The sequence below is a fragment of the Plecotus auritus genome (genome assembly GCF_963455305.1).
Source record: "Plecotus auritus genome assembly, chromosome: X".
In the NCBI taxonomy this organism is placed as follows: Eukaryota; Metazoa; Chordata; class Mammalia; order Chiroptera; family Vespertilionidae; genus Plecotus; species Plecotus auritus.
This window is the reverse complement of record NC_137784.1, coordinates 133,502,960-133,530,797: the sequence shown is the minus strand read 5'-3', so window position 1 is coordinate 133,530,797 and position 27,838 is coordinate 133,502,960. Positions and strand designations below refer to the sequence as shown.

General features: G+C 44.3%; 4 protein-coding genes across 6 annotated transcripts in view; 2 read left to right on the top strand and 2 right to left on the bottom strand.

Moving 5' to 3' along the window:
• BRCC3 (BRCA1/BRCA2-containing complex subunit 3) overlaps positions 1–17,899 on the bottom strand; it is a 29,760-nt gene extending 11,861 nt beyond the window's left edge. The window contains exons 1-5 of one of the 2 annotated variants that reach the window (XM_080653940.1): positions 17,704–17,899; positions 17,045–17,061; positions 16,225–16,279; positions 5,119–5,238; positions 1,949–2,036 (exon numbers count right to left, since the gene is read on the bottom strand). In XM_080653940.1, coding sequence (XP_080510066.1) covers positions 1,949–2,036; positions 5,119–5,238; positions 16,225–16,279; positions 17,045–17,061; positions 17,704–17,826 — 403 coding nt within the window. In that variant the 5' untranslated portion in view covers positions 17,827–17,899. The remainder of the gene's footprint in view (positions 1–1,948; positions 2,037–5,118; positions 5,239–16,224; positions 16,280–17,044; positions 17,062–17,703) is intronic. The other variant, XM_080653941.1, reaches the window with a different exon arrangement.
• Positions 17,900–18,457: 558 nt separating this feature from the next.
• Positions 18,458–27,684, top strand: CMC4 (C-X9-C motif containing 4). Its single transcript, XM_080653947.1, has 3 exons — positions 18,458–18,595; positions 25,465–25,532; positions 27,322–27,684. Exons 2-3 carry the CDS (start codon positions 25,475–25,477, stop codon positions 27,468–27,470), a joined length of 207 nt encoding a protein of 68 aa, XP_080510073.1. The 5' UTR covers positions 18,458–18,595; positions 25,465–25,474; the 3' UTR covers positions 27,471–27,684.
• Positions 18,491–24,205, top strand: MTCP1 (mature T cell proliferation 1). Its single transcript, XM_080653946.1, has 5 exons — positions 18,491–18,595; positions 23,405–23,556; positions 23,674–23,844; positions 23,927–23,978; positions 24,066–24,205. Exons 2-4 carry the CDS (start codon positions 23,452–23,454, stop codon positions 23,972–23,974), a joined length of 324 nt encoding a protein of 107 aa, XP_080510072.1. The 5' UTR covers positions 18,491–18,595; positions 23,405–23,451; the 3' UTR covers positions 23,975–23,978; positions 24,066–24,205.
• The window catches only part of FUNDC2 (FUN14 domain containing 2), a gene marked incomplete at its 5' end in the record, with an annotated part of 45,479 nt that continues 40,557 nt past the window's right edge, over positions 22,917–27,838 (bottom strand). The window contains one exon of one of the 2 annotated variants that reach the window (XR_013959816.1): positions 22,917–24,155. Coding sequence is in view for 1 of the 2 variants with exons in the window: in XM_080653943.1 (XP_080510069.1) it covers positions 24,123–24,155 (33 nt within the window). The remainder of the gene's footprint in view (positions 24,156–27,838) is intronic. The other variant, XM_080653943.1, reaches the window with a different exon arrangement.

Sequence of the window (27,838 nt, the reverse complement as noted above, 5' to 3'; positions counted from 1 at the left end):
GGCTGACGCTCTATCCACTGAGCAAAACCGGTTAGAGCTGCAATATGTTCTTTTATTTTAAAATATATTTTTATTGATTTCAGAAAGGAAGAGGGAGGGAGAGATAGAAACGATTAATGATGAGAGAGAATCACTTATCGGCTACCGCCTGCATGCCCCACACTCCCGGGATTGGGCCCACAACCTGGGCATGTGCCCTGACCAGGAATCAGACCATGACCTCCTGGTTCATAGGTCAACATTCAACCACTGAGCCAAACCACCGGGCAGCAATATGTTCTTAAACCAGCCGTGGACAAACTACGGCCCGCGGGCCGGATCTGGCCCGTTCGGCTGTTCTATCCGGCCCGCGGAGCTGAAAGAGTGGAGGGTTCTCTTGCTCTCCCCTCTGCTCCTTTACTTTGAATTTATATTAGTTCACACAAACACTCCATCCATGCTTTTGTTCCGGCCCTCCGGTCCAGTTTAAGAACCCATTGTGGCCCTCAAGTCAGAAAGTTTGCACACCCCTGTCTTAAACATTCTTTACCCTTATTATTTTTTGATCTGGATTGGGACTTCTCCCCATTGTCTTCCTAAGTAAAGAGTAAGACCAAACAGTACCTAGTAACTGTTGCTGAAACTGTTGCAGAAAATAAATAGCATTGTATAAACCGTCTCTGTACTGCTCTATGACCTTGGTAAAATTGTTAATACCTCTAAGCCTATTTCTTCATCTGTAAAATAAGAATAAACATCATCCCTACGTTCATAGGGCTTTGTATTTTTTAAATTGCAAGACTTTTTAGCACATCAAAGGTACTTCATAAGCATTCTTTCCATTCCATTTCATCCACAACCACCGTTGAAGAACGGCTATCTGAGTCTGAAAAAGATTACTGTCCATACCATCCCACCCACAGTGCTTTTATCAAGATCACCAACGAGCCCTAACCGGTTTGGCTCAGTGGCTTCGAGCGTCGGCCTGGGGACTGAGGGGGCCCCGGTTCAATTCCGGTCAAGGGCATGTACCTTGGTTGCGGGCACATCCCCAGTGGGGGGTGTGCAGGAGGCAGCTGATCGATGTTTCTCTCTTATTGATGTTTCTAACTCTCTATCCCTCTCCCTTCCTCTCTGTGAAAAATCAATAAAATATATTTAAAAAAAAGATCACCAATGATCTATTCTTGGCCCTCAATTTACCCGACTGTACCCTCCTTAAAGCTGTCTTCTCTTGGCCTCCCACTCCCACTCTTCCCCTATGTCCGCTTACCGTCGTGACTGATCTTTGCCAGTCTCTTGTTGGATCCTTCCCATCTTCCCCCTCCTGACATAGTGGCATACCAAGGGCTATACTCACTCCCTGGGGGATTTCATCCTGTTCCACGGCTTCATACCTCATCTCTACACTAACTACTCCCAACTCACACACAATAAACTCTAGTCCCAGACTTCTACCTCAAACTCCAGAATCATATATCCAATTGTCTACCTGACACTTTGACTTGGTTGTCTGACTACAGTGCTGCTCATTCAAAATGGAGTGCTGAAATTTTATCTCTATTAAAAATAATCAATATGATGTAAACCATTACTTTTAAAACATCCTATCTAATAAAAGGGTAATATGCAAATTAACCGTCACTCTGTCACAAAGATGGAGGCGCCCATAGCAGCCAGGGTGCTGGACGCTGGTGACCAGCCCCAGCGTCCCGCACGCCCCGGCCCGCAGAGGGAGGGCGGATGGGCAGGCCTCTGGGGTGTGGGACGCAGGCGTCATTGCAAGCCGGATTTAGGGACCCTCCGCCGTGCACAAATTCGTGCACTGGGCCTCTAGTAGCACAATAAAAATTAGGACACCTGTTTAAGGATAGTTAACTTTTGCTTTAAAGCAACCATAGCCCACGTAATGGAAAAGGAAAATCATATTCATGTCTAAGAACAGTAAACACTGCAACCCCCTACTTACCAACATGTGAAGGCCAAACAGTTATATGAGGATGGGAGTGATACCAGCCCACCACTCTCATGGGACGACCTGTTAGTTCAGCCAACCTGTGTGTCTGTCAAGGTAATATCAACTTGTGGGAATAAAAAGCAGTGATGTTGACAAGGGCTCAGAAAGTATCCTGAGGTTTAAAACAAACCATTTACAATTGAATGTCAATAAAAGAATGAAGTAAGGTCGATACCCAGAATTTCCCAGACTTCCTATTTAAAAACAAAGGGAGTCTCTCTTTTTTTTTTTAAGTGAAATCCACTCGATTGCCATTATTGTATATAGTTACATTCTCCTTAGCTCATGTTTGATCACTGAAATACTTATCACTGTGCTGTCTGAAAAACTTTTCTAAATCTTTGGAAGTCACTTACATTATTAACTGGAGTACTCTTCTGTCCTCTCTCTCGCTCCATCCTAATCCCATTTTTGAAAAATACAAGATTTTAAAAATTCATTTGCTTTCTCTCTGGCAGGCTACCAATGTCAACAATAGCAACCAGGGTGGTTTTGTTACAGGATAATAAGAAGCTAGGAAAATTCCAGGGCAGAAGGAATAGGGAAACTGAGACAGGAAAGTTCAAACAAGGCCAAAGCGTGTGGGCAATCTGCAGCTGGCCTGCAAATAACAAGCCATTATCTTCCCCAGCCAAGGACACTTGAGAGCAAATGGTTAAAAGCCTCCCTAACGAAGGAATGCAGGAAAGGAGGGGGGAGGGAAGGGGGAAGGAAAAAAAGGGCAGTTTTACTCCCTAAGCAGAGACGCCAGGAGTCTCAAGGCTTGGAAGATAAAATTGCCCGGTGCTTCTCATGAATTCTGGGAAGGTCACAACAAAGTTAAAAGGGACCTTGAGAATCAATCTCTACCAAGATATTCAACAAGAGAATCTTTGACCTATAGACAGGAGGGCTTACAACACCTAGAACCCTTGCCAGGTACTCACTTTTCCAGGTTAGCCGGAAAAGCCCATCTGTGCTCCTAGCTGGTTGAAATGAAACGTATTTGCTTGCCTTGCTTCTTTAATAAATTCGCTTGCTTTAATTGCTTCAATAAATTGGCTTTATCACAATGCAATCATCTGCAATTTTCTCATTTAAATTCATTTCTATGAGAAGACAAGACTCGAGGTTGGGCACAGCTCTCTCCCTCTGAGTCAGGAGGCTGTCCCGTAACACCTCTGGTGTCTGTGTGAGGTGCCTGTCACATGCGCAGAGATCCAATGAACCTAGTTCCGTCTCCCCACTTGTCTAGAAATAGCCCCTAAAGGAATCGTTTCCTCCTTTGTTCTGGAAATAAAAATTTCCCATAATTCTGGGGCTCTAACTTGAGATAAGAACTCAACTCAGAGCCCTGGCTGGTTTGGCTCAGTGGATAGAGCGTCAGCCTGCGGACTCAAGGGTCCCAGGTTCGATTCCAGTCAAGGGCATGTACCTTGGTTGCAGACACATCCTCGGTGGGGGGTGTGCAGGAGGCAGCTGATCGATGTTTCTCTCTCATCGATGTTTCTAACTCTCTATCCCTCTCCCTTCCTCTCTGTAAAAAAATCAATAAAATATAAAGAACTCAACTCAGAGATAAGCTCTCCCCTTCAGATGCTACTTACTAAGACTATTGCTGCGAAAGTGTAAAATGCTGGCTCACTTCCCTGCAACTTACATTAAAACACAATAACCCTTTTTTATACGACTGAGTCTAAGAAAGAATACTTTTTAAGTAATCTTTTCTTTTCAGTTGCCAAGAAAAATTACTTAACTGCTGTAAAGCCCCTTTCTTCAGCTGCAGATTGGGGGAGTCCAGCTCACACAGTGAAGAGTCAATGAGGTAATCCAAGCAAGTAGCATCTTGTCTGGCGCGGAGTAAGGGCTTGATAGACACTCACTGTCCTGTCAGTACATTAACACGCAACAATGTGTCCAGCCATCCCTCTCCCATTTTGAGAATGGACTCGTTTTAGTTGGAAGTTACAATACATAATCACAAGAACACATGCCTTTTCTGGGAATTTTATTTTGGCAGAGTTTGTGTTTGTTTGCTTAAATACCAATGAATGGGCTTGCTGCTTCTGGCTCAAATGGAGTAACGGGGACTGGACTTCTCTCCTGCCTGAGACAAGCAAACAAACGATTATATGAAACAGGAAGGCCAGTAAATGGGAAATAAAAACCAACAAGGTGAGCCCTTGAGAGAATGTCCAGGCCACAGAGCAGGAAAGGGAACCCGGCTCCCTGGGTTTGGGAGATGGATCGGACAGTCCAGCAGCTAGAGTGGGCAGGGTGGAGGACTGGGAAGAAAGCAGCAGAGGGAAAAACTCTGTGGATCCACAGAGGGTCCCCCTGGAGTATTCCACAGACCACTGATCAGCACAAGTGCGTGAGGAGACTAGGTGAAGTATGGAGTCCAGATCATAGGAAGCAAATGTCCCATTTGACCATACTTAGGTCGTATTTTACATGGAATATTGCATTCAGTTCTCAGCATTGCATTTTTTTTTTTGAGAGGCAGCCTCAAAAAGAGAATCTTTCCAAACAACATAGACCAAGATAGTAAAAAGCCTAGAAATTAAATGATACAAGGAAAACTGGGGAAGAGGGGCATAAGGGACTGAAGGGGGGGGAAGGAGGACGAAGGGACTCCTCATAGAGTTCATTGTCATAGGATTTGACCTTGGGATTTCTGGGCATTTAAGAGAAGGAATGTTAGAAATTTTTAATTCTTCAATAAAAGCCATTCAAAAGGAGAAGTGGACAAAAATTCTGATTAACCGCCTGGCTGGCGTGGTTCAGTGGTTGAGTGTCGATCTATGAACAAGGAGGTTCGATTCCTGGTCAGGGCACATTCTGGGTTGCAGGCTCCATCCCGTGTGGGGCGTGCAGGAGGCAGCCGATCAATGACTCTCTCTCATCATTGATGTTTCTATCTCCCTCTCCCTTCCTCTCTGAAATCAATAAAAATATTTTTAATTTTTTTAAAATTCTGATTAACCAAGCAATTGGATCTAAGGGGCAAATATGAACACTGGGAGTCACCAGGAAGAAAACTTGTGAAACCTCCTCCTAAAGCAGGCTAAGGTAGCAAACAGAGGGACCTGGCTTAGACGCCCCAGAGCACATAAAAACTGCTCATCAACCACTAAGGATATCTCCGCCTCCGTTGAGGCCGCAGATAGCTGCTCTGGCGAAATTTCCACTCGGTCCTTCCTCTTATCAGAACGTCGCAAGATGATGACAGAATGAATGTGAACAATTCTGACGGTGTCAATCTAAGGAAAAATCCACAAAAATGTTTACTTCTGTCTCTCTCCAATATCTCTCCCTGCAATTATAGAATTGCATTGTATTACATTGTCAGGTCAAAGAGTCCATTTTAGAAAACGGACATTCTCCCCACGAATAATGGAATGTTTCAAATAAAAGACATCTAACCTCACCATATACATTTCAAAACAATACTACAGCTAATATTTAGATCAAGGAAGGACTTTTTGAATGATCAACTTACAATCATTTGATTTACAACTATGTGCGAGACACTGTCACACAAAAGAATACAATTTTCAGAGTGCTCAAAATTCAACTGTTTAAAATGCTAACAGTCTGGTTGAGCAGCATCACGTTAATTTACTACATTAGTAAATTAATGCTACAGAAGCTCAGAGGAAAGGAGTCACTTAGGTTAGAAAAAAATCTTCATAGAAAAGGCATACAAGCGTTCATATTTCCCGACTGCTGTGTGCGTGCATGTGTGCACTCATGTGTGTGCGTGCGTGCGTATGTGTGTGCATGCTTGTGTGTGTGTGTGTGTGTGTGTGTGTGTGTGTGTGTGTATAGAGAGAATTTCTGAAGATGCCAAATGGATGTGGGTGATAAGTTTTGGAGACAAGTTGGCTAACTGATTTGAAAAGAAAATGAGATGGAATGGCAGATAGTAAGGCGGAGAAAGAAGATTAAAGTAAAAATGTGCAGGACCTCAAATGCCAACAGATGACCTGCAGGATGAACTGTACAAAGGAAAATATTTCAGATTGCCTGGACATGAAGTGATGATAACGTACTGGACTAACTGGATGGCAGAGATGGAAGAAAGAGATTGGAGATTCGTTAAGAAGGAAGAATCCACAAGATTTGGTAGCTTATGGACCATGGGTGATAGAAGACAGGAAAGTGTCAAGGATGACTCTGAAGTTTTAAGGTTGAACTGGTGAAATGGGAGGCAGATCTAAGTTTAGCAAGGATCAGGATGGAAGGAAGGAAGATGAGCGAGTTGATCTGGGATGAGAAGATGCAAATAAAAGCAAGGAATAGTGTGGAGAGACAGCCCAGAGGTCCAGGCCTAAATCAAGGGGGGTTCCCACATTTCGGATGGAGTACAATAAGAGGAGCCAGGAAGAATGACAGAGGAGTCAAAACCAGAACAATGAAATGGTTCAAAAGTTTCAGGGGAAAGATGGGTGTGGCATTGCCAGATGTTGCAGGGACATGGATAAAATCTAAGAGGAGATTTTCAAGTAAGCTACAGACCTACACAGTGCAGTACAGCAGCCATTATGCAATGTGGCTATTGAGCTTGAAATGTGGTCCCCTTTCATGCCTTTGTCCACCTGGTGAACTCTCTCATAGCCTTTAAATTCCCATTGATGAGCCTTTAAAAGCTCATCCTATAAAGAACTGATCATTCTCCCCTGTCATACATTTTTTAATAATACAAATATACATCTTTGCTAGAGTTTATATCATGTTGTGTTCTCTTTGTTGACATAATTTCCTCCTCTACTAGAATGTAAGATCCTAAGAGCAGGGAACATGTTTTAGTTATGTTTTTACCCCAGTGAGCATACAGTGTCTGGCAGGCACAGAGTACACAATATAGAAAATCAAAAGCAGAGACAGAAAGACACTTGACCTTCCAAGGAGCAACAAGACAAAGAGCTGACTTTTCACTGTAGTTTTGATTTGCATTTCCCTAATAGCTTGTGAAGTCAAGCACCTCTTCATATATCTGTTGGCCATTTGTATGTCTTCTTGTGAGAAGTGTCTGTTCAGGTCCTCCACCAATTTCTTAATTGGATAATTATTTTGGTGTTAAGTTGGATGAGTTCTTTCTAGTTTTTGGATATTAACACCTTGTCGGAGCTGTTGTTTGCAAATATCGTCTCCTATTCAGTTGTTGCCTTTTTGGTTTTTTGGTGGTTTCTTTTGTTGCACAGAAGCTTTTGTGTTTGACATAGTCCCATTCATTTATTTTTGCTTTTACTTTCTTTGCCTTTGGGGTCAAATTCATAAAATCTTTTCTAAGGCCAAAGTTCATAAGTTTAGTACCTATGTTTTCTTTCTGTGTAATTTATTATTTCAGATCTTATATTTAGGTCTTTGATCCATTTTGAGTTTATTTTTGTATATGGGGACAAACAGTAGTCTAGTCTCATTCTTTTGCATGTAGCTTTCCAATTTTCCCAACACCATTTATTTTTTAATTTTTTATTTTTGTTAAACTTCCCCCCTGAGGATATTTTTCCCATTGATTCTTAGAGCAAGTGGAAGGTGGGGGGGAGAGAGAGAGAGAGAGAAAGGAACATCAATGTGGGAGAGAGACATTGATGGGTTGCCTCCCACATGCACCCCCATGGGGACTGGGGATCGAACCTGCAATCCTTTGGTGCATGGGGTCCATGCTCTAACCACTTAGAAACACAGGCCAGGCTTCCCAGAACCATTTATTGAAGAGGCTTCTTTTCCTCCACTGTACCACCTCACACCTGTTAGAATGGCTATTATCAACAAGATAAGTAATAACAAGTGTAGGAGATGATGTGGAGAAAAAGGAACCCACATTCACTGCTGGTGGGAATGTAAACTGGTACAGCCGCTATGGAAAACAGTATGGCCCGGCCGGTTTGGCTCAGTGGTTGACATCGAGCTATGAACCAGGAAGGAGGTCACAGTTCAATTCCCAGTCAGGGCACATGCCCAGGTTGCAGGCTCAACCCCCAATAGGGGGCATGCAGGAGGCAGCCAATTAATGAGTCTCTCTCGTCATTGATGTTTCCATCTCATTCTCCCTCTCCCTCCCTCTCTCTGAAATAAATAAAAACACATTTTTTAAAAAAAGAAAACAGTATGGATGTTCCTCAAAAAATTAAGAATAGAGTTACCATATGCCCCAGTAATCCCTCTCCTGGGTATCTACACAAAGAATTGAAAACATTTATTTGCAAAGATATATACACCCCTATGTTCATTACAGCATTATTCATGGTGGCCAAGACATAAAAACAACCAAAATGTCCCTAAATTGATGACTGGATAAAAATATGGTACATATATACAATGGAATACTACTCAACCATAAGAAAAAGTGTTCTTAGGTTCTAGTATTAGCAGAGAAATAGTAAAAAAAAAATATCCATTTGTATTAGACTAACAAATCAAAAATATCCTAATATATAAAAACCCTGGGTCGTAACGACAAGTAATGACCGGAGGCTGACCAACCAGAAGTCAGTGCTGGTCCCGCCCCCAAGCAAGCGGTAAGGGGCAATCAGGTAGGCAGGCAGAGGGGTTAGGGGTGATCAAGTAGGCAGCCCAGCAGTTAGGGGTGATCAGGTAGGCAGGTAAGTGGTTAGGGGTGATCAGGTAGGCAGGCCAGCAGTTAGAGGAGATCAGATAGACAGATGGCCCCTCCCCCAAGCAAGCAGTTAGGGGCAATCAGGCAGGCAGGCAGAGTGGTTAGGGGTGATCAGGTAGGCAGACCAGTGGTTAGGGGTGATCAGGTAGGCAGGCCAGTGGTTAGGGGTGATCAAGTAGGCAGGCAAGTGGTTAGGGAGATCAGGTAGATAGGCCAGCGGTTAGGGTGATCAGGTAGGCAGACGGCCCCTCGCCGGACTGGCCCCGCCCCCCAGCAAAGAAAGAGGGAGGCCCAGGCCCGCCAAGCCATTGCACCCCAGCCTGTCACCTGCAGAGGTGGCAGGGGAGGGGGGGCAGCGCTGCACAGATGGCAAGCAGTGGCAGCGGTGGGGGTGGGGCCAGCTGCCTGCAGCCTGGGGAAGGAAAGCCCCGATAGGCCCTGATCTCAGGCCAGGCCTAGGGACCCTACCCGAGGGGTCCTGGATTGTTAGAGGGTGCAGGCCTGGCTGAGGGACCGCCCCCCCCCACCGCCAGTGCATGAATTTTTGTGCACCAGGCCTCTAATATATTATAATATGTAGGATACCTACTGAAAGGAAAGTAAAAGAAGGCTATAACTAATTAATGGAGGATCAAAGTGGAATAATAAAACACAGTCAATAAATCCAAAAGAAGGCAAGAACAGAGAGAAGAACATAAAGCAAAGTGGGTCAAATATAAAGCAAAAAGATGGCAGCAATAACCCATGTATATCAATCATTACAATAAAGGTAATTGGACTAAATACCCCAATTAAAAAGATTATCAAACTGGATTATCAAAACTATAGGTTCCTAACAATATACACTTTAAATATTAATACACAGAAAGGCTAAAACATAAAAGAATGGAAAAGATATGCCATGCCAACACTAACTAAAAAGATAAGGTCCCTGAATTCTTATGAAGTTTAATATCTACAATCAAACCTCGTTTCTCAAACCTCTCCCATTTCCAACAATTCGGTTCTTGACCAAGTTGTTCAGAGAAAAGGTCTCTGTTGTCAAAGCAAACTTCCACTGACAATCCTTTCAAGCTGATACCTCTCAGACAATAAAGGAAAGAATGCTTTTGTTGCTGGAGAAATCAAGGATTAGCATATTTTTAAAACATAAAGCAGCCATCAAGAGTGCCAATGTTGCTAAATATGTGAAAGAAACAATGATCACGGGCAATTGAAGAGGTAGAAAAACTGTTGTTGATTTGGATAAAGGAAAAGCAGTTAGGCAGTGACAGCACTTCAGAGGCAGTTTTATGTGAACAAGCAAAGATGCTGCATGCTGACCTGAAGGACATCCCTGGACCAAATGCTGAAAGTGATTCCTTTAAGGCTAGTAGGGGTGGCTTGATAAACTTAAGATAATAAGTGTTTATTTGCAGATTAAACAGTAAATTAGACATGTACTGTATATAAGAAAAGTTACAACAAGGAATCATTTGGGGGTCTGGAATAGATTAATTCTATTTATAATGGGAGAAAATGATTCAGTTTTCGAACAAATCACTTCTCGAACAGCCTTCTGGAACAAATTAAGTTCGAGAACTGAGGTTCCACTGTATTTGGATGGTACAAACTGACACAGAATTTAAGATAAGGGAATAGACTCTTGAAAAATAAAATTATGTCATTAAGATTGGAAATGCATTTTAGTAGGAGCTGATGCCAAGGGTGAATATTCTCTTTGTCTCTAGTCAGAGAAGGTTTCAGTATCCAAGAAGAATGAGCAAAAGAAATTCAGGATAGAATGGCAAGACCAGCCCAGGAATAGATGAAAAACAAAAATAAAACAAGCATAAAGGCCACAAAGGACTAACAGGTATCCCTGAAAGCCACAGGTAGCTGAAGGGCCAGAGGAAGACTGTTATGGTCATAGTCACATAAGTAGTAAGATATTCCAACGTGGCTAGATCGGCCCCTACACCTTTTCAGTCTTGGAATTAAGTTACTAAAACCAGTTCCTTTTGTTCCTGTGGCTTGGCAAACTATGGTCTGACTTGGCTGCTTTAGACCAAATCTGACCACGTTCATTCATGTATGTATTGCAGCTGCTTTTGTGCTACAGTGCAGAGCTGAGTAACTGCAACAGAGACCGCATGGTCTCGGCCCACAAAACTAAAAATATTTACCATCTGGCCCTTTCCAGAAAGTTTGCACCTCCTGGCGTGGCTTTCCATGGGTAATGGGCACGTAACACTAATTTCCTATTGTAGAGGACTTACGTTCATTCATACAATATGTATTTACTGAGTATATACTATACGGAAGGCACTACAGAGTGGTCTAAGGGTACAATGATAAACAGGATACAGTAGTGACATCCAGGAAGAGAGACAAGGAAACAACTCCATGATAACATATAAGCACTGTAATTGATATCCTCAAGGAGATAGGGTAGCACAGAGGAGGCTATCTAACCTAGCCTACAGGTTAGGGCAGGCTACTTAAAGGAGGCAAGTGGCACCCAGGCTGATCTGCCAGGGATAAGTTGTTAATCAAGCAGAGAAGAGGGAAGCAGTCCATGCATAACAACCAGGAGATACAAGGAGTGAAACAGCAGAGCATAATGTGGAAACTGACATAATTTACCATGGTTAGAACTTGGATCCATGTAAAGAAATATCCTATATAATAAAACCCTAATATGCAAATCGACCGAACGGCAGAACGACCAGTCACTATGATGTGCACTGACCACCAGGGTGCAGATGCTCAACACAGGAGCTGCCTCCCTGGTGGTCAGTGTGCTCCCACAGGAGGAGCACCACTCAGCCAGAAGCCAGGCTCACAGCTGGCGAGCGCCGGGCCTCTAGTTCGAGCTAATAAAGAGGGAATATGCTAATTGACCCTCACACCATCGCAAAGATGGTGATGCTCACAGCCAATAAGGAGGGAATATGCTAATTGACTGCCCCACCCTCAAAGATGGCGGCACCCACAGCCAACAAGGAGGGAATATGCTAATTGACTGCCCCACCCTCAAAGATGTCGGCACCCACAGCCAATAAGGAGGGAATATGCTAATTGACTGCCCCATCCTCAAAGATGGCAGCACCCATAGCCAATAAGGAGGGAATATGCTAATTGACTGCCACGCCCTCAAAGATGGTGGCACCCACAGCCACAAGATGGCGGGACCCAGTCCCCTCAGCCCCGCTGGGGCAGCAGGCGCATGCGCGCCTGCCTCTGGAGTCCCCCAGTCCCCTCAGCCCTGGCTGCTCAGGGCCAGCCTGAGGCGCAGGCAAGCCTCGGATGGCAGCTACCCAGCCTCCCAGGGCCAGCCCGAAGTGCAGGCAAGCCTCAGATGGAGGCTGCTCAGCCGCCCAGGGCTGCCCGAGGCTCAGGTAACCAGGGCTGGCCAAGGCTTGCACTGCCGGCAATGGCAGCAGCAGAGGTGTGATGGGGCATCGCCTTCCCCTGATCACTGGGTCACCTCCCGTCCCTGAGGGCTCCTGGACTGTGAGATGGGGCAGGCCGGGCTGAGGGACCCCCCTCCAGTGCATGAACTTTCATGCACCGGGCCTCTAGTAAGGACATAAACAGAAATGAGATCCTGACAGGCCCTGAATGCTTCACTAATGGGACTTCATCCTAAGGATTTTAAGCAGAGGTATATCAGACTTATGTTCTCAAAAGATTACATCCTAAGCAGTAAGAAAGGACTAGCATCGAGAGAGACTCAAATCAAGGAAACTGATGGAGAGGCTAGCACAGGAATCGAAGAAAGAAGTGATGAGGACCTCAAATAAGGTAGCAGTAGTTGGGATGAAGCATTGGAAACAAATATGAAAGCAATTTAGGTTTATGGGTCTCAGTGGCAGGCAGTGGTTACCAAACTTGGCTGCACATAAGAACGGCCTGGATAGCTTTTCCAAATTCTATTGCTCAGGTCACACCCCAGACCAATTGAACCACCCTCGGGATTTTGTAAAGATTACTGGGTGAATCCAGGCTTGGGAACTACTGTGGCAGCGATGTTGGAGGGACTGAGGAAGAGGAAAGGTTCAGTTTTGAACATGTTAGTTTAAGATGCCTGTGTTTAGCCCAGCCAGTGTGTCTCAGTCGTTGAGCATTGACCTATGAACCAGGAGGTCATGGTTTGATTCCAGTCAGGGCACATGCCTCGGTTGCAGGCTCAATCCCCAGTGGGGGTGTGGAGGAGGCAGCCAATCAATATCTCTCATCACTGATGTTTCTATCTCTTTCTCCCTCTTCTTTCCTCTCTGAAATCAATAAATATCCTATATAATAAAAGCCTAATATGCTAAGTGTCCGACCGTTTGACCAGTCGCTATGACGCACACTGACCACCAGGGGGCAGATGCTCCAACCAGTAAGTTAGCTTGCTGCTGGGGTCTGGCCGACGGGGACTGAGCAAGACGGGCTGGACATGCCCTGGAGCCCTCCTGGGGTCCCTTCCCAGCCTCTAAAATATTTCTTCTAATTAATGTCCTTTCAATGTGCACAAATTAGTGCACCAGGCCTCTAGTATATATTAGTGTGTGTGTGTGTGTGTATGTATATACACACACACACACACACACACACACACACACACACACACACACACACTAGAGGCCCAGAGCGGGGGTAGAATCCCTCAGCCCGGCCTGCACCCTCTCCAATCCAGGACCCCTCAGGGGATGTCCAACTGCCTCTCGCAATCTGGGACCGCTGGCCCCTAACTGCTCGCTTGCCTGCCTGATGGCCCCTAACCACCTCTGCCTGCCTGACTGATCTCCCCTAACTGCTCCCCTGCTGGCCTGATTGCCCCTAACTGCCTCTGCCTCACCCCACACCCAGGACCCAGGATTCCTTCCTCCGGCTGGTCGCAGGCACTCGGGATCCAGGCTTCCCTCCCTCTGTCCAGCCACAGTCACCCAGGACCTGGGCAGGCTTCACCTGGGCTGGCCACAGCTGCAGGAGACCGTGGGCGGGCGGCTTCACCCGGGCTGCAGCTGCTGGCGCTGGCGCCCAGGACCACAGGGTGGGTGGCTTGTCCCTCTCCCAGGCCACAGGTGCAGGCGCTGGCACCTAGGACTGCGGGGCGGGCAGCTTGTCCCTCCTCTGGGCCACAGGCGCAGGCACAGCTGCTGGCGCACAGGACTGCAGGGAGGGCGGCTTGTTCCTCGCCCGGGCTGCAGCCTAGCTGGTCCCCATTCTTCTCTCGCAAGCTCATCTGTGCCTGACTGGTCCCCATTCCTCTCTTACCAGTGTTGACTGTCTGAGCTGTTATGGCATGAGGGCATGATGACCATTTGCTCTTTATTATATAGGAGATATATATATATATAATTTTAAAAGATGCCCATGTTTAGCTAAACTTGGATGTCCACTAGACAGTTGACTATGACATTCTAGAGCCTGGAATAATAACTAGTATCTACTGGTTAACAACAATGACAGTCAAAATAGCTAATATTTACTGTCTACCTGCCATGTGTCAGACACTTGTAAAAGTTCTTTTCATGTATTAAATTAACTCTCCCAATGACCCAGTGAGGTTAGTACGATTGTTATACCCATTTTACAGGTGAGTGTTTTACTTACATTACCCAAATCCAACTTTCCCAACAACTCTATGAGGTTGGTGACAATCATTATCTCTGTTTTACAGATAAAAAATGAGAAGCTTGAGGATGTTAAGTAACATGCCCAAAGTGACACAGTAAGTATCAGAGAAAGGATCTGAAGACAGATCTCTCTAACCTCAATGTCTGTTGCAACTAAAGCCACAGGAGAGGTAATGTTGCCAGCTGACGTGGCTCAGTGGTTAAGCGTTGACCTATGAACCAGGAGGTCAGGGTTCAATTCCTGGTCAGGACACATGCCCAGGTTGTGGGCTTGATCCCCAGTGGGGGGTGTGCAGGAGGCGGCCCAATCAATGATTCTCTCTCATCATTGATGTTTCTATCTCTCTCTCCCTCTCCCTTCCTCTCTAAAATCAATCCTATATAATAAAAGCCCAGCGACCATAATGGCATAACAACCAGAACGACCACTCAACCAGTCACTATGAGGTGCATTGAGCACCTCTCGGTCCCTCCCCCTCCCCACTGGCCCACAGGCTCTGATCACCGGATGGTGAATGTGGAACTGGGTGGGTGGTGGCAGCGGGGCAGGACTGGGGACTGGTGAGGGGAACCGGGTGGGTGGCGGCAGTGGGTGGGACTGGGGACTGGCAAGTGGGTGGAAGATGGCCCTGATCACAGGCTAGGCCTAGGGACCCTACCTGCACATGATTTCATGCGCTGGGCCTCTAGTAAAAATATTTTAAAAAAAACATTCTGGGAAGAGAAGGAGGCCAAGGCAGAAACTTGGAGAATGATTAATGCATAGGCAGGGGTGGAATAGTCCAAAAAGAATAGGGAAGGGGAGGAATAAGGAGATACTGCAAAAACAAAAAAACAAAACACAAAACAAACAAAAACCCTCATGGGAGTTCTGAGTTCCAAATTGAAAGATTAAGAGAAGCACCAAAAAACAATCCAGGGATGTAGCAATGAGGAGGGGCTGGAGAGGCAGAACTGGAAAGCAGATTTTGGTGGGTTTGAATGGAGAAGGTAAAGAAGGTCTGGCTAGTAAAGGAAGGATGTGAGAGTAATTACTACAGGGAGATACAGGATTGAGAAGTCATTTTTCTTTCCCTTCTGAAAATGAAAGTGATGTAAGCACATTTGTATCCCAAGGGAAAAGAGCCAGATGACAGGCAAAGGTTGAAGGCACAGAAGAAAGACAGGGTATTTCTTTTTTTAAAAATATATTCTTATTGATTTCAGAGAGGAAGGAAGAGAGAGAGATGGAAACATCAATGATGAAAGAAAATCATGGACCAGCTGCCTCCTGCACGCCCTCCTACTGGGGATCGAGCCCACAACCCAGACATGTGCCGTTGGCCGTAATAGAACCTGGGACCTTCCAGTTCGCAGGCTGACGCTCTATCCACTGAGCCAAACTGGCTAGGGCAGTGGTTGGCAAACTGCGGCTCGCGAACCACATGCGGCTCTTTGGCCCCTTGAGTGTGGCTCTTCCACAAAATACCACAGCCTGAGTGAGTCTATTTTGAAGAAGTGGCATTAGAAGAAGTTTAAGTTTAAAAAATTTGGCTCTCAAAAGAAATTTCAACCGTTGTACTGTTGATATTTGGCTCTGTTGACTAATGAGTTTGCCAACCACTGCTCTAGACCATATGACTAGAACAAACCAGAAAAGAGAAAGTCAAGGCAGACTAAAAACTATGAGCTTTGGACAGTTTGCCTGTAAGGAGAGAAGGTTTTTGCCTGAGTAGATATTGGGACTCAGGATAAAAAGATAACAATGACATCAGCCAGCCAGGAAACAGACAGATGTCATCAAGGAGGAGAGCTGACAGTGATTACTCATCTTGATCAAATAGTAAAAACTTGCTACAAAGAACAGAAAATTGGTCCCATTCCTAGTGAGTAGATGTAACTAGAGAGAACACGCCACTCAGCCACAAATGCGGCCCTCCACAAAAGGGACCAATCCCTGGCTGAGTTCATCAAACAGAGCACAGAAATCCCTCCCCAACTGCAAGTCTCCATCATGCAAATTCAAGCACACATACCTTTTCAGTGACTGTGCGCATTTCAGTTCCAGTATATGTAAATTTGGAGTCACTCCTTTTGGGGATAAATTAGAAAAAAGGGAACAATAAAACCTTAGCAGAGACAAAGGAAGAAGAAGGAAAGTAAACTGAAGCTAAAGCTGTGAGAAGCAGTCTGACACACACACATATGTGGCTGAGTGTATAAAGTTTTCATGAGCAAAGCTAAACTCCTATTATCCTTGATATTAAAGAGGTGGGCATGAGAGTACACATTCTGCTATGCTTCCAGGTTTAAATTAAAACTTCGAAGCATCCAAGCTACTGGGGATCTCTGAGATCACTGTAGGGCTCACCAGCAGGAGACAGAAAGCCATGGAGATGGAAAAGCCAGTTTAGATGAAGGAATGGGTCAATAGGGGGAAATGTCTCTTAATATGCACATTATCTGCCACAAAGAAAATGACCAGTATCTCACTGTCATTTTAGGGGAAACAGAACATAAAACATATCAAGCAAGAAAATGGAAAATAATAGCACCATATCAGTCAACAAAATTCTATCTGTAAGAGCGTTCACACGTTCACTCATGATCTTGTTTCCCTAAACCACATTTTTCACATAAGGTCACACATATACCAACTGAAAATCCTCCTACTAGGAAGTTAGGTGGAAACCAACCTTCAGGATTGGGAAGTTATTCAAAGTGTATCATTAAGGGAGCTCCAGACTGATCATGGTAATCTAAAATACAATCCCTAACCAATATTGCCAAGCTTGTCATACCTCTGAGTTAATGGCATACAGACCAAAAGATACGAGTAAACAAATATTGTCTTACCTGGTGTCATCATTCAACTAGAGTGAGAAAGAGGAGAAAACATTATTGATCACATTACGCTTATTGGATGTACATGATACAGATTATACGAAAAATAGGGCATGCGAGCATGAAAAACTGGAGAATTTTTACTTCGGATTGTAAGCAACTAAGCTCTATTCCTCATCCTCTTTCACTCCTCTGCAACACTTCAACGCTGCAGAAACTTTGTGTCTTGGAAACCACCTCCTCTCTTAGGTCCTTTGATACAATTAAAATGCATCCTAGAGGAAAGATTGCAGCTGCCCTAACAGTGGTCAGTAGCGTCTTAATACACTGATGTCCTATTGTGCTATATTGTCTTTCTGGCCTGATTTTAGGGTTTGGTCAATGGGGTGATAACTCCAGATTTACATAAGAGGCTAGAGATTAGTAGAGAAAAAAGCTCTCCCCCACCCCTAGCTTATGCGGAACGCTGGGGGGTGATGGGAGGTTAACCAAGCGTCTAGCAACCCGAGGATACCCAAACTCCGCGACAGGACCATCCAAAGGATCTGTCCCAGTATCAAAGCCAGGGTGCCTGTGGCCTCCGCAGCCCTGGGCGCTGCTAACACCGACCCCAAGGAAACGCTGAGCTGCTCATCAGGGTTCCGGCCAGGCTAACTCACTGACCTACTCACCTCCCCTATGCACAGTCCCATCACCTCCTCCTTCTCTGTGCTCAGAGCGTGGTTGAGACAAACTAGGAAAGCATCTGACTCCAGATGAACCGCCTGCACCGCCTGCACCACCTGCATCGCCATCTTGGTTCGACCCGGCTCACGTCCGCCTAGGGCCCACTTAGGCCCGACCAACCCTGAGCTCCAGCAAGCGGGTTCCGCGGGGGCGGGGCTTGGGGAGCGCGGGCGGGGCGGCCGCGGAGCTTAGGGAGCGCGGACGAGGAGGGCGTGTGTGGCGGAGGCGGAGCTTGGGTGGGGGCGGAGCTTGGGCGGGGGCGGGGCGGCCCAGCGGCACCTGGGAAACGCCCGCGCCGGTTAGGGCAGGCGTGGCCGTTGGGGCAGAGGACTGTGGCCGGCCGCGGAAAGGGGTTCAGGCCGGGAGTCCGGGACGCAGGGGCGGCTGGGAGGCGGTGCTCCAGGGCCGCAGGCAGACGCGGTCTGTGAGCGGCGCCGGGGCTACGGGGCAGGCGCCTCGGGAGCGCCGGCGCCCATTTTGCCCGCCCGCTGACGCGGCCTACACGCTCCAGGGACAACCCTGAGGCAGCTCCGCCGCGCGGACGCTCCAGCCAGTGGGACGCTCTTTGGAAATTCCGTCCTAAGATAGTTAAGATTTTATTTCGTTTTGTTTCCAAGTTGCGGCCCCTGAATTTTGTCCCACTCTCCCTGGACCACTTCCGCTTGCCGGCCCTTGCCTGGAAACTTCGGTACGGGTGACCTCGGCCCCAGATGCCCCTCGGCTCGCCGCAGGCTCACGTCCTGATCCCCGCTTGACTGGCCCGAGGTGGGGGACCTGGAAGTTTTAGCCTCGCTGATTTCGAGGCGGATTAATTAGCCCAAGAAACATTATATTCATGTGAGTAACCTCTTGCAGAAACAGTGCTATACTGTATCTGAAAAGTATCACTCTCAAACTTGGCTGCTGCTACTCTCTGCAAAGACTTTGACGTACCTATTTGTTCCAGGGAAGGGGAATGGGGGACTTCAGATTTTATTCAAGGTCGGGTGTATCACAGTAGTTATCCACTATACGAGTTTCCTCGGCTCCCTTGTCTGGACGCTCTCAGACATGGTGAAATGATAGGTAAAAGTAATTTTCTTTCGCCGTATGCCAAATGTGCCATGGGTTGAAAGTAGCGATCTTTCAACTCACAAGGTTAGGAATTACAGTGGATTTGGGGAACGATTCAAAATCAAAGAAAAATCTATGCCGGGCCACCTCCACAGCCTATCCGTGTTTCTGTTTGTTTGATCTCGCTTTCTATCTATTCCCTGTGGAGTTTGGAAGCCAGGTAGACATGGCAGTACTGGAAAGGGAACATTCCCAAGGTGCTACCTGAAGAGGTGTTGATGCTTTGCTCTTTTCTCCCTAGTCAGTTCCAACCCAAGTCTTTCCACAGATAGGGCCCTCATCCAGTAGAACTATCTGTGGTGTGTATGCCAGCAACCTCCATTTTTACCTAATGCTTAAGGATCACATGGCACAACTTTCCGTAATTTATTTTGATAATGATGAAGCTCGGGAGAAATTTCAAGTGTGCAATTACATTGGACCCACGTAAATTTCCGCTTAAGTTTCGATTTTGCAACCACATATTTTCAATTACTTTTCATGGCTAGTATGGCTCTACCCTGATGGGGCAAGAGTGGCTGTTATTATGTTCAGTGATGGGATATTTTGAGTTTATATAAATTGTCTTTAAGGCACCTTCAAAAAGGAAAACACCTTTGTTGATGTTGAGCTCATAATCTAGAATGACATTCTCTAACTTTTATAATGCTCATGGCTTCATTTTATAGCCCTAAACGTTTAATAACAGGTATGGCAAGCTTAATATGTGCTAGGCGATCTACTAAGTACTTACATACTTTGTGTATGTAAGCTGCCCCTTTGGAATCCGGCTCTGCAACTTCCTAGCAGTGTGACCTCAAGCAAGTTACCTAACTTCTCTGTGCCTTCTCTTATCTTTTTTTTAATAACCCTCTCCTGAGGATGTGTTTTTATTGATCTGAGAGAGAGAGAACTACCATTTGGTTGCCTCCTGTGTGCAGCCCCAACGTGGGACGGAACCCGCCATCTAGGTATGTGCCTTAACTGGGAATCGGACCTGCTGCCCACCCGACCAGGGCTACTTCCCTCATCTTTAAGTGGGGGAAATATAGTATTAATTAAGGGGGGGAAATATAGTATTAATCAAGCGGGGGAAATATAGTATTAATCTAATCAGATAATTATGAAGATTAAAAGTGTCAATGTATATAAAACACATAGGAAGTGCTAAATAATTGCTGACTATTCTAATCAATATGTTCTTTAATTATTTTTTCAAATCAGAAAACAGGTGTAGAAAATTTAACTGAGGTCACAAAGCTAGTAAGTGGCAAAACCAGGATTTATACACAGGCCAGTCTGATTCCAGGGCATATGTTCTTGGTATCCTCATCCATTATAATTGGGTGAGTTCATTGACTTCAAGTGAAATAAGTGTATTTAACTGATTAATGTTTAAAAAGTGTTAAAACATCTGGAAATTAAAGCAAACTGTCTTTTTAAAAAGACACAAAATAATTTATTCTGTAAAGGAAAAATAATGATTTTACTTAGATTACTACCTAAGGAAGCCTTCTATATTTTATATCATCCATTTAAAACATAATTAATTTACAGAAACCCCTTACTAATAAATAGTCTCTCTAGGCCAGTGTGGTTTCTGATTGTGGCATTAAGGTGACCCCATGGGGACAATCACTTTTATCACTTTATCACCCCTTGGATGATAAAGCTATATAAACACTTTTTTAATGTATTTGAATTTGCAGCTGGCAGTATTCCTTGAGTTGAGGGGAACAAGTTTATGTTCTGTGTATTGTAGTGCACCTTGTACCTAAGCTTATCTTGAGGTTTTAAGAGATTCATCCTACTTCAAGGGGTCCTGAATTTTGTGAGCAAGTCTTATGTGCAGAGAAATGCTCTCTAGTCAAATAAATTTGGGAAGTGTTAAACGAAATAAAGTTTCTTTACTACATAACTTGCCAGAGCTTTTACTGTGTTAACATGCTTTATGACGCTACCGGATTCCCAAACTTATTTGACCAAGGAAAAAGTTAGGAGCAAGTGTTTCAAGAATCACATTTAGAGAAATGGTGTTCCATTCATACACCCTGTGATTTTGTGGGCTTTGATCTTAATCCCTCTCACTCAGCCTTTGCTTTTGCAGTTCTCTGCTGAGGATGTTGGTTAATGTTCACATGATGGCTTCTCAGTCCCTTGATCACTGCAGTCGCCTTTTACTGGGCCTTCATGCTCCCTGAGTAGTAGCATAAGCAAGTCCGGAGTCGTATGCTGATGCCCAGCATATTGGCCTTTGGGTCACAACAGCACATCATGCTGCCTTTCGAGCATATTTTGTAATGACTCATAGGCCTCTGTAGTGATTCATAGTAACTCAGACCATCATCTCCGATTTGTTTGCCCACTGGAATAATTTCCTTTTCATGTCAGTGTAACCAGTACAATTTCGCTTTTCAAAACAAATTTAAATGTCAATAATGTCCGTTGTTGCTAGGACCTATCTGTGAAGTTGAGATGGTACTGAAACCCATTAACACTTGGTTTCTACTTTAAAAAAAAAAGTAGCCACACTTACTTCTTTTGTACTTGACATCCAGACTTGAATATATTTTCTTTTGATATTAGCATTCACTGGGTTTTTGTTTGTATCACTCCTTTCCAAAGCCCCGGGGAAGAGGAGAGGCAGGAGAGGCAGAACAATATCTATTTGATTAGTATTTGAGACTTGGGGGGTGCCCAGTACTGTATCATTCCTGCTACTGAAGAGCTTCAAGTACTGTATTTGGGGAGAGCCAGGACTTGTGAAATAAGCAGAGCAAATATGCAAAGAAATATATAATTAGAGGCTAAAATATGAGTTTAGACATAAATGCTATAGTGGTCATAGGGAGGCAAGAAGGCAGACACTTGCACTCGGCCATAATAGTACTGAGGTAGAGAGACCCGAGGCGGCATTTTAGGCAAGTGGAGAGCAAGAGCAAGGATATAGAGCTAAAATTAGCTGGTGTTTGGGAGAAAGTTTATCTCAAATACAGTGGTAGTGGTTCTTCCTAGAATTGGTGACAGATCGCATGTAGCAACTGAAGCAGATGAAGGGGTTCAAGATAACTAGTAAATTTCTGCAGGAACAGCAGGGGTGGTGTTGCCATTGAGAGAAATCAGAATTTGGTTAAGGAGAAGGGGTTTCACTTCAGGTGAATCTGAAATGAGGGAACCATGTAAGACAGGAAATTTGAAATGAAAGAGCCCTATAAGACAGGAGCTGACAATGGACTCAGCGTCAGGGTACACTGGGCAAAGCAACTGTGATGTTCCTAAATTATTCACTAAAATCAGACCATTTCTTAAATCTATAAAAGATATTTTCTACATTCCTTTTAAGGGAAGGTAAACTAACAGTTTAGAAAAAAATCAGGCTCAGATTGTTGTTCTTGAACAAAGGGCTTAGTTTAATCCTTTCTGGCTCACTTTGTCCTGGGCTGCATCGTTCGTTCTGTGTTCTGGCATCTCATTTGTTCTGGACAGTCTCACTGGAGGGTTTAACAACTTCCCAAGCTGTGCTGCAGTTCCTCTCCCACCCAATGGCAACCCAACTGGAATAGGAGGCCTGTGTTTTGTGGGGAGATCCTCCAGTGTTGTACCTGTGCTCTGCCCAAAGTAGAAACACCACAAACTGTGCCGTACAAAATGCAAAGTGCAGGTGATGTTATTGTGAGGCCCTGAAATGAGATCCAGGGCTGGGCAGAGGATGTATGGGTTTCGAGTCCAGTTTGCCCCATGTAAAGAGTTGGTCCAGGAGGTGGGATTGCTTTATACCTCTCAAAGGGCAGAGGGACTTTCCTGGGCTTCCGACTTGGGAAATCATAATTTAAACCCACACTTGTATGGAAAAATGGACTCCTGTGACATCCTGAAAAGCATTACTAAGATGAAACAAGGACCTAGGTGGATAATTGTAATTTTCTCCCACTCAGCTCCAAATCGCCATTGTCCCAAAGCCTCTTGCAGCTCAGAAATTCCATGAAGCTACCTTAAATATTTTCCCTAATACGCATCCCCCCTTCTGGAAATGCCCAGCTTCTATAAACTGATAAATAGGTCATTTGCTTTTAAAACAAACTTTTAATTTCAATTTAGAAAGCCATGCACATGATTCACCTTCATAGTATTACCTTTTAAAAGGAAAACTGCTTTTACATGGGGAATGGGGCGTACGTCTGTCTTTCATAATGCATTCCTGCCCAAATAAGTGTGTCCTTAGGCACACTCCTACGCATATTCTGTTGCTAACTACACTTCATCAGACACTGCTTTGTGAATGCAAACTTGAGACCACTGCCCAGCTTCCTATAATGCTAGTCCTACATTTCCACAGAACTCCTTACCTAACTGAATTCTTGAGTGCTTTGTAGTCAAGCCAAGGCTCTGCCTGAGTGTCACTTCAGATGGCCTTGGTTCTATTTAGACTGTGCCCGTAGACATATATGAAGTTTGGTTCTGGTTGGTGGTTGCTAGTACCAGGACACCTTGCTCACTGATGAGTTCATTCAAACCCAAAAAGTCACACCTGTGTCCTGTGCACGGGTGCTGCAGGCTTAGGTGGAGAAAAGCAGGGCTAGAATTGGAACTCAAAGCCCAGAATGGCAGGAGAGGATGTGGGGGCTCCACCCGATCGCCTCTGGGTTCACCAAGAGGGTATCTACCGAGACGAATACCAGCGCACGTGGGTGGCCGTCGTGGAACAGGTAACTTTCCGTTTTGCTTATTTCTTTATTGTTTTTGCTTTCAATCAACTTGGTTTCTAACTAGTCACAGTATCCTGAAAGTCTTTGGTTTTATTTTTGATCATTTCTTTCCATCAGGGGACGAGTTTCCTAATGGCACGAATCCAGCAAGTTCAGGTTCCCTTAGGTGACGCAGTTAGGCCAAGTCACCTTCTTACCTCCCAGCTACCTCTCATGTGGCAACTCTACCCTGAGCAGCGCTACATGGATAACAACTCTCGCTTGTGGCAGATCCAGCATCATTTAATGGTACACATGTTGCTTAATCGTTTTCCATCATATTGGGGCTCTTTGTAACAGAGTACTCTATAAACTTTTCTTTTTCTGACAGGTCAGGGGAGTCCAGGAGCTGTTGCTTAAGCTTTTGCCTGATGATTAACCTGGTATGTATTTTTGTTTCTCCACTGTATCTCTTTCTTTTTTCTCACTCTGTTCGGTTGTGGTGATTTTAATGATCTGTTTTTTTCCAGGTGCTGGGATTCTAGGAAGAAATGCTCCTCTGTTCTGTTCAGTATATGGCAATCACTTCATCCACCACTGCAGTGCACCCACCTGTGGGCCTGGGGGAGGGAATGGGTTGAAAAACTGCTCAAGAACACAGAAGTTTAGGAAGGGTCATGAAGAACACCGCAAGTGGAACTGCAGAGAGGGGGTTACACAGGCAGAAAGCGAGTCAACAAAAGCACTTAGTCAGGATTCGTAACTTGAAGCTGACTCCTTTGGAAATTGCCATAACACCTTTAATGGACATCATCAGCCGGAACTGGGATCTGATGAATCCCACAAAAGTCAGCACCTGCTACACAACAGATACTCTGATCACCAAGGACTTGGTACTGATTTAGAGAGAAGAGAGCAGCTCCTAGCAGCATCAACATCTATTGGTCGTTTCTTTGCCCTGCAGCAATTCACCTGCCTTTCCTTCTCCCATCCTGTAAATATCTTGGGTTTTGCTCCAGTGTTTCCCATCCCAGTACTGACCTAACTTGGATCTACTAAGAACTTAGGGAGCTCTGGTGGGGGGGGGAAAGGAGGTTATTTGCATTAATGAAATTAGCTACAAGGGCTCCTGGCCCTTTTTCTTTCTGAAATTGTGTCTTCAAATTCTTAGACGTTGCTAATAATCAAAATGGTGGGCACTTAAGATTATTCTCTGGTTACAGATATTTTAAATAAGTCTTCTCTGTAAGAGTTCCAAGAAAACAACAACAAAAACATTTTAGCTGCTAAACTAGCACTTATCTCAGGGCCAAATATTGCTGATCCCTAAGAAAGCATTTACTGCCTGATAATTTCCCGAGTTAAAATAGTTATAACAGTTTATATGCAAAAAACCCCCCTTAGTTTGCTTTTTAAAAATCTTGGGAACAATAACTACCACATAGCAAGTCCTTACTGCCTTCCAGGCACAATTCTATGCACTTCATATACTTTATCACATTTAATTCTCCCACCAATGCTTTGAGGTAGGTATCCCCAGTTTACACATTAATAATAAGGGGAAAGGCCCAAGAAGCTTGATCATTGCCAAGGGTAGTTTTGTCAATGACAGAGTTGGACAGTGGGCAGGTCCTTCAGGCTATGGCGTCGGTTCCTCTAGCCCAACACTGGTTTACAATATTCAGGATGAATTTATTGAATTTAAGGGTATTTCCATGTAAAGCTACTTACATCTTTCGAATCAAATGAAATGGATATCATAAAAAATACAGTTGATTCATCCTATGAACGGGAAGAGTATTTTTCAGTGTAATTGTCTTCCAGCAATTGGAAGGGCATACTGCTTGTCTCTGAAGAAAATTCCTTCTAGAGAGGCTTTAAAGTCTTTATAAATAAAAGACAAAATAAAAATCATTTTTCTTATTTTAGTTTACTGGATATGCTGCAGAAGGATCCGTGCCAGAAACAAGCCTGTGAAATACAGAAATGTTTACAAGGTACTATGTTCAATGTTTTTAATATATTTTCCACTTTATCTGTGAACCAACTACAAGAGACCAGTTGTTCTTTTTATCAGCCCCAAAGACTCGGCATCAATGAAAATCCTTGTTTGTATATTTTCTTTTTTAAATGTCTATTCTTGAACTTTCCATTTTATGATGTAAACAATATTCTCTATAAAATCTTTTGATCTAAAGTGTTCATGTATAATGCCATTTTATTCATCCCTTTCTCCAAATTTAAGAAAAATGAAAAATCTTTTTCACAATTAATTTCTTCCAAATAAATTAACTGATTTGAACTAGCAACCCATGACTTAGGGAGAATAAGAATCAAGTTAGAACTAGTTACACCCCTTGCCACAGTGTGGGAGGATTGAGGGCTGGAAGGACTAAGAGTTAACATTAATCATTCCCTGGATGACAATCACAGCCAAAAGGGCTTTAAACATATTATGTCATTTGATAAATTCATCCATGAGGTAGATGTCACTATGACCTCCATTTTACAGATGTGGAAATCAACACAGAAGTTACATAACTTGCCCAGGGTCACACAATTACTAAGGGTTAAGTGAGGGTTTGAATCCCGCTGGTCTGGCTACAAGCCTGGACTCAGCAACTCCACTATACTCTGGGTGATCAGAATTGTCTTTCCTATCACAGGCTAACTCCCATGCACCCCATTTTAGTATCGAGGGACTCGAGTCAATTGAAGCTGATCTAGAACCGTTAGGTCAAGTCCTCCTTGACTTAGGATCTATGTATATCAGGGTCTGCAAATATTTTCTATAAAGGTCCAAACAGGAAGTAGTTTAGGCTTTGGAGGCCAGGAGGTCTTTGTTGGAGAGAGAGAGGGAAGGAGGGGAAGCAAATTATAACCCTTTAAAAATGTAAAAACCATTATTAGCTCACAACTGTAAAAAAGGGTTAACCCTGAGGCTGCAGTTTCAAACCTCTGATGCACAGACTCGGTAGGGAAGGTCTAGCAGCCACCTTAAACTGTATGCAAATAACATGCAGGGTATGCACATTTTTCTAATTCACAAAATTGTAAAGGAGTTAGCGACCAAGGAACATAAACTGTTAACTCAACCTTAAGGAAAATGAGCCCAGTTGGTTGAGCTTTGAGGTCGACCTATGAACCAGAAGGTCACAGTTCAATTCCTGGTCAGGGCGCATGCCTGGGTTGCAGGCTTGATCCCCAGTGGGGTGTGTGCAAGAGGCAGCCGATCAATGATACTCTCTCATCGTTGATGTTTCTCTCCCTTCCTCTCTGAAATCAATAAAAAAAATTTAAAATGTATTTTTTTAAAAAAGAAAAGAGTCCTGGCTGGTTTGGCTCAGTGGATAGAGCGTCGGCCTGTGGACTCAAGGGTCCCAGGTTCGATTCCGGTCAAGGGCATGTACTTTGGTTGCGGCACATCCCCAGTAGGGAGTGTGCAGGAGGCAGCTGATCGATGTTTCTCTCTCATCGATGTTTCTAACTCTCTATCTCTCTCCCTTCCTCTCTGTAAAAAAAAAAAATCAATAAAATATATTTAAAAAAAGAAAAGAAAATGATACAGAAAAATACCTTTTGACCACTCTGTAAATCACACTTTTCTTCCTGGTCTCTAAATCAGGAAGAATTCAGTGGACTTTGATATATCCTCTTCCGTCCAGGTCTGTACATACATACAGTGAAGTAAAAAGGAGTGGGAAGCATTGATCTACTATAACCGCCCCCCCCACCCCGTGCCTTAGTCCTATGAGATCATGACTAGATTCTGCCTGTGTTTTTCAGCCAACAACTACATGGAATCTAAGTGTCAGGCTGTCATCCAAGAACTTCGTAAGTGTTGTGCTCGCTATCCCAAGGGAAGATCTCTCGTCTGTTCAGGATTTGAAAAAGAAGAGGAAGAAAAGCTGACACTGAAGTCCACATCAAAGTAAAGTTCTGCGGAGAAGTTCAATGCTGCACCACGTTTCCACCAAGCAAGCTCTATTTATCCTCCTGACTCTTGAGGTCAGGTAGCAGCAAATAGCAAATGAAAAAGTCAACTATAAAAGTTAATAAATATGCCACCTATGCAGAACAGATAGAAATATATTAAACAAATATGTAGAATGTAATAAAACTGAGCTGCTAAAATAAACCTGTTATGTGAAAAAATTTTGGTTTGGTACTGTGATATCATCACTTACAGGAAATATATATTTGGTTTTTGTCTCCATTCTAGACACAAACCTCCTAAACCCTTTGGAATTTCCTAAGTGATAAGAAAGATAAAGGTGTCCTGTTATATTAATGAGGTGACTTT

Excerpts from the sequence above, each read along its gene's own strand:
- CMC4 (XM_080653947.1), top strand. The coding sequence starts at position 25,475 with ATGCTGCAGAAGGATCCGTGCCAGAAACAAGCCTGTGAAATACAGAAA. Across the intron at positions 25,533-27,321 it reads AATACAGAAATGTTTACAAG|CCAACAACTACATGGAATCT; the intron begins GTACTATGTTCA and ends TGTGTTTTTCAG.
- MTCP1 (XM_080653946.1), top strand. The coding sequence starts at position 23,452 with ATGGCAGGAGAGGATGTGGGGGCTCCACCCGATCGCCTCTGGGTTCAC. Across the intron at positions 23,557-23,673 it reads GGGTGGCCGTCGTGGAACAG|GGGACGAGTTTCCTAATGGC; the intron begins GTAACTTTCCGT and ends TCTTTCCATCAG. Across the intron at positions 23,845-23,926 it reads AGATCCAGCATCATTTAATG|GTCAGGGGAGTCCAGGAGCT; the intron begins GTACACATGTTG and ends TTTTTCTGACAG.